We start from the raw sequence: 12,898 nt of genomic DNA on the forward strand, positions 1-12,898 counted from the left end.
AGGAGACTCCATAAAGGGATAGCAATATATTTAAAATCAGGGTGGAATATATTGCCATGTACCAAATTTCTTTGTATATGTACGCAGATCCTCTCCACGAACAAATACCTGATAGAACTGTACAAGATAATGAAAGGCACTGATTGTGCGAATAGTCAGAGGCTTTTTCCCAGGGCTGAAATGGCTAACATGAGAGGGCATAGTTTTAAGGTGCTTGGAAGTAGGTACGGAGGAGATGTCAAGGGTAAGTTTTTTTTAAAAAAAACGCAGAGAGTGGTGGGTGCGTGGAATGGGCTGCCGGTGACGGTGGTGGAAGCGGATACGATAGGGTCTTTTATGAGACTCCTGGATAGGTACATGGAGCTTAGAAAAATAGAGGACTATGGGTAACCCTAGGTAATTTTTAAAGTAAGGACATGTTCGGCACAGCATTGTGGGCTGAAGGCCCTGTATTGTGCTGTAGGTTTTGTCATCCATGTGCCCATCTAAGAGTCTCTTAAATGGCCCTAATATACCTGCTTCCACCACCAAAATGAATCTCAGAGTTGTAAATGGTGACATATATAGTTTGATAATAAACTTACTTTGAACTCTGAATCATGTTGGTGGAGCTGTGAGGCATTATTTAGAATGCAGGGAGAATGTTTCCTACTATTCAACATCAAGATATCATTCAGAAAACTATGAATTTTATTGCCTGTGTATTTTTAATAGATCCTACTATCACTTCACTATTGTTTACTCAGCAATATTTTAAGCCTCTTATTCCAAAGAAAATTATATTACTATGGTCATTTAGGGAAAACATTTTCAACCACATGACCTTTGCTTAATTATTGAATGTGTTCAGATATTCATACAATACTGTGCTAAAATCTCATACATTATATATAGGGAGCCTAAGACTTTTGCACAGTACTGTAGTAATTTTATATAAAGCAATGTACTGCTGCAGCAAAAAAATAAATTTCATGACATAGAAGTGATAATAAACCTGATTCTGCGATTCTGATATGGGTCTCTACTGTGGACTGAGAATGGGAAGAATGCAAGGAGAAGGGAATCATGGTTGGGAAAGGGGACAACCGTGACAACCCACTCCCCACCAGCTGCTGGCAATCATCCTCTGCCACTTGTTCCACACCCCTCCTGTGTCGCTCCACCCTTGTCATTTCCACCATCCTTTGCTCCCACCAGATTTATACACAACTGTATACTATATATATATTTACACACAAATATACACACACACCCAAGACCTTTGCACAGTACTGTACTAGTAAAACATTGACACATAGGATGTAGTGAATTTTCTAAAAATCTTAAGCCAGATACAGCAGCACAGCTATTAATAATCCATATTCAATTCTGATCTCCAGTGCTGCCTGTGTGAAGCTGGCACATTCTCCCTACAACCATGTGATTTCAAGTCGTCACTTTTTATTGTCATTTCGACCATAACTGCTGGTACAGTACACAGTAAAAACGAGACGTTTTTCAGGACCGTGGTGCTACATGAATAATACAAAAACTACACAAACCAACACAAAAACTACACTAGACTACAGACCTACCCAGGACTGCATAAAGTACACAGAACAGTATAGGCATTACAATAAATAATAAACAAGACAATAGGCACAGCAGAGGTCAGTCAGTTGGTAGTCTGATGGCTTGGGGGGGAAATCTGTTACATAAATAAACAGCTGAATGGCGGCGTCCAGGATTCTGTCCGTTTCTGTACTCCCGCCGAGTATTTCGTTGCCACAGATGTAGTCCAATTTAATGTCCATTGGAGAGCAGAATAGACAGGAGAGCCGGCCAGCTAGGGCTTGCTTTTCTCCTGGCATGGACTCCTGCCCACTCGCCTCGCTTCCACTTCCTCGCACACCGCTTATGACATCCCCAACTCCGGCCTCCAGCATCAGGCAGCTCCAAGGACTGCAGGCCCGATACCCTCAACAAGCCGAGGTCGCACAATCTAACCAGCAGATTTTCATGAAGGTTTGTTTTTGGGTGATCTCTGTATTGTAGTAGAACTGTTCGCTGCTATCCCAATAATAAGCCCTGGATCACTAGTCACATCAAAGGCCTCCTAAACCAGAAGAAGAGGGCCTTTAAAGATGGTGATCGGTTGGAGCTTAAAAGAGTTCAGAAGGAACTCAGAGTACAGATAAGGGGGGCAAAGGAGCAGTATAGGAGGAAGCTAGAACAAAAGCTGCAGAAAAAAAGCATGAAGGAGGTGTGGGATGGGATGAAGATCATCACCAGATGCGGTGCAAAGCGGGGTGCGAACATAAGTGGAGATGTGGAGAAAGCGAACCAGCTGAACAACTTCTTCAACAGGTTCGACAGCTCAATCTCATCCTCACCGCAGGAATCCACACCAGGCTTACTTCCCTCACAGGAAAATAGCCACTCACAGGAGACCTTGCCCACGCCCAGGATTACGGCTGCACAGGTGGAAGGTCAACTGAGGAAGATCTGTACCAGCAAGGCGGCTGGACCGGATGGAGTTTCCCCACGATTACTAAGGGCCTGTGCGACTGAGCTGGGAGAACCACTACAGCGCATCTTCAACATGAGCCTGGAGCAGAGAAGAGTACCCAGACAGTGGAAAACATCCTGTATTGTCCCGGTACCGAAGAAACCACAACCAAAGGAGTTGAATGACTTCAGACCTGTTGCCTTGACGTCGCACGTGATGAAGACCATGGAGCGGCTGATAATACAGAATCTGAGGCCACAAACCAGGCACGCCCAGGATCCTCTTCAGTTTGCGTATAAGGAGAAGGTGGGAGTGGAGGATGCTATCATGTATTTGCTGCACAAATCACTCTCTCACCTAGAGGGGGTCAGTTGTGCTGTGAGGATTACATTCCTTGACTTCTCTAGTGCCTTTAACACCATCCAGCCCAAGATCTTAAGGCACAAACTAACGGAGATGGGAGTAGACTCTCACATGGTGGATTGGATAGTGGACTACTTGACAGATAGACCTCAGTATGTGCGGTTGGGAGACTGTAGGTCTGACACGGTGGTCAGCAGCACAGGGGCGCCGCAGGGAACCGTACTCTCTCCGGTCCTGTTCACCCTGTACACATCAGACTTCCAATATAACTCGGAGTCCTGCCATGTGCAGAAATTCGCTGATGACACGGCCATAGTGGGGTGTGTCAGGAATGGACAGGAGGAGGAGTATAGGAAACTGATACAGGACTTTGTGATATGGTGCAACTCAAACTACCTGCGTCTCAATATCACCAAGACCAAGGAGATGGTGGTGGACTTTAGGAGATCTAGGCCTCATATGGAGCCAGTGATCATTAATGGAGAATGTGTGGAGCAGGTTAAGACCTACAAGTATCTGGGAGTACAGTTAGACGAGAAGCTAGACTGGACTGCCAACACAGATGCCTTGTGCAGGAAGGCACAGAGGCGACTGTACTTCCTAAGAAGGTTGGCGTCATTCAATGTCTGTGGTGAGATGCTGAAGATGTTCTATAGATAAGTTGTGGAGAGCGCCCTCTTCTTTGTGGTGGCGTGTTGGGGAGGAAGCATTAAGAAGAGGGACGCCTCACGTCTTAATAAGCTGGTAAGGAAGGCGGGCTCTGTCGTGGGCAAAGTACTGGAGAGTTTAACATTGGTAGCTGAGCGAAGGGCGCTGAGTAGGCTACGGTCAATTATGGATAACTCTGAACATCCTCTACATAGCACCATCCAGAGACAGAGAAGCAGTTTCAGCGACAGGTTACTATCGATGCAATGCTCCTCAGACAGGATGAAGAGGTCAATACTCCCCAATGCCATTAGGCTTTACAATTCTACCGCCAGGACTTAAGAACTTTTTAAAAGCTATTATTAATGCTTTTGAGATAGTGATTTAGATGCATATCATATTTTTTTTTACTGAGTTAAGTATTGTATGTAATTAGTTTTGCTACAACAAGTGTATGGGACATTGGAAAAAAAGTTGGAATTTCCCCATGGGGATGAATAAAGTATCTATCTATCTGGCGATGGTAGATAGTCGCTCTGTTATCCATTGCCCTAAACCCTAATTGTGCCTTAAAATTAAATTAAAAAACTAAAGTAGCACCAGATCCGAAAGGCCACTGCTGCCATGTCACCTCCACACATCCCCTGCCCTGGTCCTCCAGTTTCCTTACACCCCAAAAACCATAGGCTAAGGAGAAACTTTCCCGTGTGTGAGTGAGTAGTAAGTACATCTTGGATGGAGTTCAAGGGAATGTGAGAAGAGGTGATAGGGGAAATTAAAGAGGAAAGGGATTGTTCTGTAATCCAACAAAGACAATGGGTTAAATAGCTTTCAGTGACGTGAAAATCAAATAAAATTTGTTCAGATTTCACACTGCCCCTTTTACTCATTATTATAGGCCTATAGTTATAGCATTATTTGAAATCTAGTAAAACAGACAGATCCCAGTCCCCATCAATTTCAGTGCAGTCACATAATTATCCCTCAATTAGTTCTATTGTCTGTCAAATTGTCACCAAAGCATTTCAATCAGAACTATTTTATCTTGTTCATGCTGTCAAATGTAACTTATTTCAAAAGTTTAAGTTAACAACTTTCTTTCCTCACTCCCCTTTCAGAAGAAAGAATTCAATATTTTTTTAAGGTTATCATCAATTTACCCTACAGGTTTCAACTGGCAGCCATTACCCTCAAGAACCTTATTAATAAAACTATGAAGTTGAGGACAAAAATTTAGCAAAATATTTAAACTGCAAAAGGTAGAAAGAGAACCAACACATAACCTAAAATTGTCTGAGATGTTTATGTAGGCAGTTTTTATGGAAACTGTCTCAATCTTAAGACAACCCTTAAAAGAAAAAAGGCAAGTCTTTTGTTGCTTCACCACTGCTACCCTGAGATCTGTTTATATATTTGATTTCTATACTTCATTTTACAGGATGTAGCTATTGCCAGTAGCCGACATCTCTGGTCTTTAATTGCCTCTAAGTATCCAGGGTAAGGCACCTTTCTCCATCTACTGGATTTCCTCCACTGGGATTTCCAATATTCAAACCCAATGACATTGAAGAAACAGCAATATCTTCAAAGAGCAGCTTGAAACAGATCATGGGACTTGAGAAGTGCTTTTGAAGCCTAGGTGGTTAACTGTAATGCATTTAGCAGATGGTACACATTGAAACCAAACAGTATGATGGTGGAAAGAATAAATACGTAAGGTGGCATGTGGGTTGCTTTCCAGGCTGCTTTCTCCTCAATGGCGTTAAGCATTGGGTTGCATTGAAGTGCCATTCATTCAGGTAGGCAATTACACTCCCGGTTTGTGTCTTCTAGATGGTTAAAAGACAGATGTTGGTCATTACTGGACACTTAACCTCTGAGTATCTTTTGTACCCAGAGATCATGTGCCTATATCAGTCGAGTTTCTGCTCTATAGGTGATCCTAAGGGTGTTACTGGAACAGGACTCAATGATAGTAATGCCATTGAATATTAAAAGTAGGTGGGCAGGTCACCTGCATTTTTTATTTCCATCTAATGTCAAGAAAAGATGGTTCAACACTTGTCATCACCAGGCATACAGATGTGGCAAATTTTATTTACTACTTCTCAACCTTTGAACAATATTTAGATCTCGCTATACACTGGCATGCATTGTCTCTTTTGGTGAAGGCTCATGAATGGAACTAAACATTCTGTGACCATCAACAATACCCTCACTTCGGACCTTGCAATGGAAGACCACAGATAAAGCAGCAAGAATTGGGCCTAAGCCATTTTCCGAATAAATTCCTGTAGCTATGTCGAGATAAAATGAGTGACCTCTAGCATTTACAAACATCACCTTTTGTGTATAGGACAGGGGTCCAAGTTGGACTGTTTTCCCTTTAATGTTCATTTACTTCAGTTTTACCAGGGCTCCTAGATGCCACACTTGGTCAAATATAGCCTCTACAGTACTGAGCAAAAGGCTTAGGCATATATATTGCTAGGATGCCTAAGACTTTTACACAGTACTGTATTTGTCAACGTGGAGCAGAGAGTGAATTTGTAAATCTGGTGGAAGCAAACGATGTTGGAAATGGCAAAGGTGGAGCACCACAAGAAGAATGTGGGACAGGTGCCAGAGGAGAAGTGCCAGGGATAGAGGATAGCACAGGTGCAGACACACCCAACTCAGACACCAGGCAAGGTCATATGATTCCAAACAATTGGTTTTATTGATCACTACTGAATGTCCATCTCTCTGGTGCTTCCCACTCCTTCCCCTCTCCATTCCCCTTTTCCCAACCATGATTCCCCTCTCCCTGCCCCCTTCCCACTCTCAGTCCACAATAGAGACTTATATCAGAATTAGGTTTGTCATCACTCACGTCATGAAGTTTTTTGTAGCAGCAGTACATGCAATACATAAAATTGATGCAGTTTTCTGTGAAAGTTTTAGGCACCCTATATGTGCCCAAGACTTTGCGCAATACTGTACATCATGGGGAATTAATCATTCACGCCTGGAATTCTGATCTTTGGTCCACAAGTTTTGAGGCTAAATAGTTCTGCCAAATCCCAAAATAGGCATTGCATGTCAGTGGAAATATGTAATTTTGGATGACGCTTTATATCCTTTTGCCAAGAGTGTGCTGACTAGAAAAATATTCAGGATTGGACTTGTCCTGCTTTTTGTGTGTGCAGAACATACCCGAACAATTTGCCATATTACTGTCAGTGTTATAAACATAATGGAATTGCTTAATTAAAACGTGCAGTTAGTTCTTTGATGCATGTCTTCAGTTCTACAGTGCTGTTTTTTCTCATATTCTTCACTTAATCCAGCATAGGCTGTAATTTCTTGATTTCACACACTAAGTGAATTAAGAAGCCTGAATATAGCTGTGAAGTTGGAGATCACAGGAAGAAGCCAAAACAGATTCTTCATCTATGACAGGTTCAACCTTGTTTTGAATACTTGTATGTTTGGGTCCCACCATCGTCAAGAACGGGGATACTGCTAGAGCCACAGCCTGTTTTAAGGATGATTTATACTTGTGCGTGCGGACTACGCCATAGCCATGATTTTCACTTCTGTGTAGCTCTATGCCTTAGCAAGTATGCGTTGGAGTGTGCCAAAATACTAGTTGGCGGTGGGGTTTCTATGCCACTGTGTTGAGTTTCTTCATGAGAGACATGGACAAGGAAATGCATTTCAAACATTTTCGCATGTCGGCAAGTAGATTTGATTCATCTATTTCGCATCGGTGTACAGGCGTGGCGGAGAAGAGGCAACTGCAAATGCATAGAAGGAAATGCGATGCTACCAAGCAGACCAATCACAGTTGTTGCGGTCTGCATCACCGCGACGCACGAGTTACTTTTATGGGGAGGTGCACATCACCCTATGGCATAGGGTATGCGGTACCTACGGCGTAGATGCAATGCACAAGTATAAATCAGCCTTTATTCTTCATCTTTCAAAGCAATTATGAAAAAACTAAAAGCCTTGCAATGCCATTTCAGAGGGAACTTGAGACACAACCTTACTGGTGGGGCTGGGGTCAACATGTATGCTAAATCAGACAAGGATAACAGATTTTATCCTCCAGGACATCGGTGAACTTGATGATCTACCAACTGAACTCTTTAAAACGCATTAATTGCCCCCAATGCTCTTAACAATTCTCATGCAAATACAACAATAATGGAACTGAATAAACAAAAACAACTATTAAACCAACGTTCTATTTACAAAATATTCTGTATAAACCAAACATTAAAAAGCTAATTGTTTTTACAAACCTCATTATGGGGTAAACCTGCAGCAGAAAATATTGGTATTTTTTGTCCTCTGGCAATGCTGTTCATGCCATCAATCGCAGAGATTCCTGTCTGAATCATTTCTTCTGGGTATATACGACATTGTGGATTTAAAGGCTGACCTAAAAGATATTAGTAAAATTCATAGAGTAAACTCAAAAATAACAATATTCTAGTTTAAAAGGAACAACTGTATGTATATAGCATTTAACATAGTAAAATGCTTCAAACCAATTTGAATAAGAGATTCAAAAAAGGGCAAGGAATCTGCAGAAGTTTTGATTTGGAACAAGAAGGCAGCGGGAGAGCACCTAAGGATTTCCAGTGGGAAGACATTTTGAGTTCTCGGGAGAAGAGAGAGGCCAGACTGCGCAGGCGCGTGACGTCAACCAGTTGAGCACGAACAGTTTTAAAAGGCAGCCATATCCAGCGGGCAGCAGAGTGAAAGGGCTTTGGCTCAACGGGCTTCGGCGGTAATGGGACGAGGTGAGGCAGTTGTTGATTGCAAAAGGAGTTAGTATGTGTGTGAGACCAGTTTTCTGTGGTTAGTGTCAGATGTGGGAGGTCCTGGAGTCTCCCAGCAGCCCGGACGGACACATCTGCACCCAGTGCATCGAGATGCAACTCCTAAGGGACCATGTTAAGGGAACTGGAGCTGCAGCTCGATGACCTTTGTCTGGTCAGGGAGAGTGAGGAGGTGATGGAGAGGAGTTACAGACAGGTGGTCACTCCGGGTCCACGGGGGACAGAGAAATGGGTCACAGTCAGGAGAGGGAAGGGGAAGAGTCAGGTACTAGAGAATACCCCTGTGGCTGTACCCCTTGACAATAAGTACTCCTGTTTGAGTACTGTTGGGGGGGGCAGCCTGCCTGGGGGAAGCGACAGTGGCCGTGCCTCTGGCACAGAGTCTGGCCCTGTGGCTCAGAAGTGTAGGGAAAGGAAGAGGAAGGCAGTAGTGATCGGGGACTCTATAGTCAGGGGGTCAGACAAGCGATTCTGTGGACGCAGGAAAGAAACTCGGATGGTAGTTTGCCTCCCAGGTGCCAGGGTCCGGGATGTTTCTGATCGCGTCCAAGATATCCTGCGGTAGGAGGGAGAACAGCCAGAGGTCGTGGCACATATTGGTACCAATGACATAGGTAGGAAAAGGGAAGAGGTCCTGAAAGAAGACTACAGGGAGTTAGGTAGGAAGTTGAAAAGCAGGACCTCAAAGGTGGTAATCTCGGGTTTACTGCCTGTGCCACGCGACAGTGAGAGTAGGAATAGAATGAGGTGGAGGATAAATGCGTGGCTGAGGGATTGGAGCAGGGGGCAGGGATTGAGATTTCTGGATCACTGGGACCTCTTTTGGGGCGGGTGTGACCTGTACAAAAAGGACGGGTTGCACTTGAATCCCGGGGGACCAATATCCTGGCGGGCAGGTTTGATAGAGCTGTTGGGGAGGGTTTAAACTAGTATGGCAGGGGAGTGGGAATCAGAATGTGAGTGCAGGGATTGAGGTAGAAGGACAAGGGCATGATGCTAAGAGTTTTGAGTTGATGAGGAAGGACAGGCAGGGGACAGAACATGATTGTAGCCAGTTAAAGGGGTTGAAGTGTGTCTATTTCAATGCTAGGAGTATTAGGAACAAGGAGGATGAACTTAGGAGTATGGATTAATACGTGGAACTACAATGTTGTGGCTGTTACTGAAACTTGGTTGGAGAAAGGGCAGGATTGGATGATGCAGGTCCAGGGGTTCAGGTGTTTTAAAAGGAATAGGATGGGAGGTAGAAAAGGTGGGGGGGGTGAGAGTGGCATTGCTGGTCAGGGATAGTATCACAGTTATAGAAAGGGAGGACGCTGCAGAAGGAGTGTCCACTGAGTCAGTCTGTGTGGAAGTCAGAAATAGGAAGGGATCAATCACTGTGCTGGGAGTAGTCTATAGGCCCCCAAATAGCCCTCGGGACACCGAGGAGCAGATAAGCAGGCAGATTTTAGAATGGTGCAGGAAATACAGGGTAGTAGTTATGGGTGATTTCAACTTCCCTTATATTGACTGGCACCTCCTAAGTGCAAGGGGGATAGATGGGACTGAATTTGTCAGGTGTGTTCAAGAAGGATTCCTGACACGGTATGTGGACCGGTCGACAAGAGGTGAGGTTATACTGGATCTAGTTCTGGGTAATGAACCTGGCCAGGTGACAGACCTCTTGGTGGGGGAGCATTTTGGTGAGAGTGACCACAACTCCCTTAGCTTCAGCATAGCTATGGAAAAGGATAAAATCAGGCGAAATGGAAAAGTGCTTAACTGGGGAAGGGCTAACTTTGAAGGGATGAGGCAGGAACTAGCGAGAGTAAATTGGAAACAGATGTTCAAAGGGGAAAGCACAGAAGAAATGTGGGAGAAGTTTAGGGACCACTTGAGCTGGGTTCAGGATAGGTTTGTCCCACTGAGGCAAGGAAAAAATGGTAGGAAAAGGGAACCATGGCTGACGAAACATGTGAGGCAACTCAAGAGGAAAAAGGAAGCATATGTTAGATATAAGAAGCAGGAAGTAGGAGGGGCTTATGAGAAATATAGGATAGCCAGGAAGGAGCTAAAGAAAGGACTTAGGAGAGCTCAAAGGGGGCATGAGAAGGCCTTGGCATGTAGGATTAAGGAGAACCCCAAGGCATTCTATGCATATGTGAAGAATAGCAGGACGACGAGAACAAAGGTGGGACTAAAGGATAAAGAGGGCAACATGTGCCTGGAGGTGGAGGAGGTTGGGGAGGTCCTAAATGAATACTTTGCTTCAGTATTCACAAGTGAAAAGGATCTTGATCAGGATGAGGTCGAGGTAGAGCAGGCCTGTGTGCTGGACAATGTGGAGATTAAGGAAGAAGTGCTGGATCTTCTTAAAAACATTAAGATTGATAAATCCCCAGGGCCGGATATGATACACCCCAAGTTGTTGGGGGAATTGAGAGAAGAGATCGCAGGAGCATTAGCTATGGTCTTTGAATCCTCTTTGGCTACAGGGGAAGTGCCGGAGGACTGGAGAATGGCAAATGTAGTTCCCTTGTTTAAAAAAGGTAATAGCGAGAAACCTGGGAACTATAGACCGGTGAGTCTTACGTCGGTGGTATGCAAACTAATGGAAATGATTCTTAAGGATAGGATCTACTAGCATTTGGAGAAGTACAGTCTACTCATGGATAGTCAACTTGGCTTTGTGAAGGGAAGATCGTGCCTCACGAGCCTGATTGAGTTTTTTGAAGCGGTAACAAAATAAATTGATGAGGGTAGGGCAGTGGATGTGATCTACATGGACTTTAGCAAAGCATTTAAGGTCCCTCATGAGACACTCATCCAGAAAGTCATGAGGTATGGGATGTGGAACCTTGGCTGTTTGGATAAAAAAATTGGCTTTAAGGAAGAAAGCAGAGGGTAGTTATGGAAGGAAAGTATTCTGCCTGGAGGTCGGTGACTAGTGGAGTGCCACAGGGATTTGTCTGGGACCCCTGCTATTTGTGATTTTTATAAATGACCAGGATGTAGTGGCGGAAGGATGGGTGAGCAAGTTTGCAGATGACACGAAGATTGGAGGAGTTGTGGATGGAGCTGTAGGTTGTCAAAGGTTACAAAAGGATATAGACAGGCTGCAGAGTTGGGCAGAAAAATGGCAGATGGAGTTCAATCCAGACAAGTGTGAGGTGATGCATTTTGGAAGGACAAACCAGAAGACTGAGTACAGGATTAATGGTCAGTTACTTAAGAGTGTGGATGCACAAATCGACCTTGGGGTTCAAATCCATACATCCCTCAAGGTCGCTGCACAGGTTGATAGGGTAGTTAAGAAGGCATATGGGATGCTAGGCTTCATTAACAGGGGGATTGAGTTTAAGAGTAGAGAGGTCATGTTACAACTCTACAAATCTCTGGTGAGACTGCACTTAGAGTATTGTGTTCAATTCTGGTCACCTCATTATAGGAAGGATGTGGAAGCTATGGGGAGGGTGCAGAGGAGATTTACCAGGATGTTGCCTGGTTTGGAGAACAAGTCATATGAAGCAAGGTTAGCAGAGCTGGGACTTTTCTCTTTGGAGTGTAGAAGAATGAGAGGGGACTTGATAGAGGTCTACAAGATTATGAGAGGCATAGATAGGGTGGATAGTCAGTACCTGTTTCCCAGCGCACCAATAGCAAACACCAGAGGGCATATGTACAAAATTAAGGGAGGGAAGTTTAGGGAGACATCAGGGGTAAGTTGTTGTTGTTTGTTTGTTGTTGGGTTTTTTTTGAGTGCCTGGAATGACTTGCCAGGGATGGTGGTGGAGGCTAAAACATTTGGGGTATTTCAGAGCCTCTTGGACAGGCACATGGATGAAAGAAAAATGGAGGGTTATGGGGTAGTGTGGATTTAGTACTTTTTTTTAAGGATTATACGGTTCAGCACAACATGGAGGGCTGAAGGGACTGTACTGTGCTGTAGTGTTCTATGGTTTGCTTACTTTCATAGGCCAAATTATATGAATTAGGACATCATGTTGCAATTGTAGAAAACATTGGCAAGACCACATTTTAGAGTATAGTATATAATTCTGGTCATTACACTACAGAAAGGACGTGGTAGCAAGTGAGTGTAGAAGTGATTCAGCAGGATGCTGCCTGGAATGGAGGATTGAATTATAATGAGATTAGATAGGCTGGGTTTATTCTCACAGGAACATGAGAATCTGAATTAAATTACTGACAACTAAGATCAGAGAATTGCAGTCATTGGCAGCCTGATTTTCCCCAAATATAATGTCAGCATAGAACTATGACAACTTGAAAAACATCTGCTCAATAATAAATAACCTGACCAATTTTGTGGAAGCAATATATTAAAGGAATTGCCATTGTACTATACCTCAGTCACTGGAAGATTCCAGAAGGTATGTGGTTGTTCCAGTTTAAATTAATTGAAAAAACAGTAAAATATTTACAAGAGACAAAAGTCTGTAAAAAGTCAATGGCAGAAAATCAGAATTCAACACCGCCACCGCAAGTTTTCTATTGAAAAAGAAACTGTAATTTGAGGTTGGTGCACAATATTCTTGGTGAGATCAAAAAATATCTGCATTTT

The 12,898-nt window shown here is 43.7% G+C and overlaps 1 protein-coding gene across 1 annotated transcript in view; it reads right to left on the bottom strand.

Annotated features, from left to right (window-relative positions):
- atp6v1ba (ATPase, H+ transporting, lysosomal, V1 subunit B, member a) overlaps window positions 1-12,898 on the bottom strand; it is a 101,356-nt gene that overhangs the window by 38,930 nt on the left and 49,528 nt on the right. The window contains exon 6 of the mRNA XM_073027848.1: window positions 7,789-7,928. Within this exon, the coding sequence (XP_072883949.1) occupies window positions 7,789-7,928 (140 nt within the window). The remainder of the gene's footprint in view (window positions 1-7,788; window positions 7,929-12,898) is intronic.

The sequence above is a fragment of the Hemitrygon akajei genome, chromosome 23 (assembly GCF_048418815.1).
Source record: "Hemitrygon akajei chromosome 23, sHemAka1.3, whole genome shotgun sequence".
In the NCBI taxonomy this organism is placed as follows: Eukaryota; Metazoa; Chordata; class Chondrichthyes; order Myliobatiformes; family Dasyatidae; genus Hemitrygon; species Hemitrygon akajei.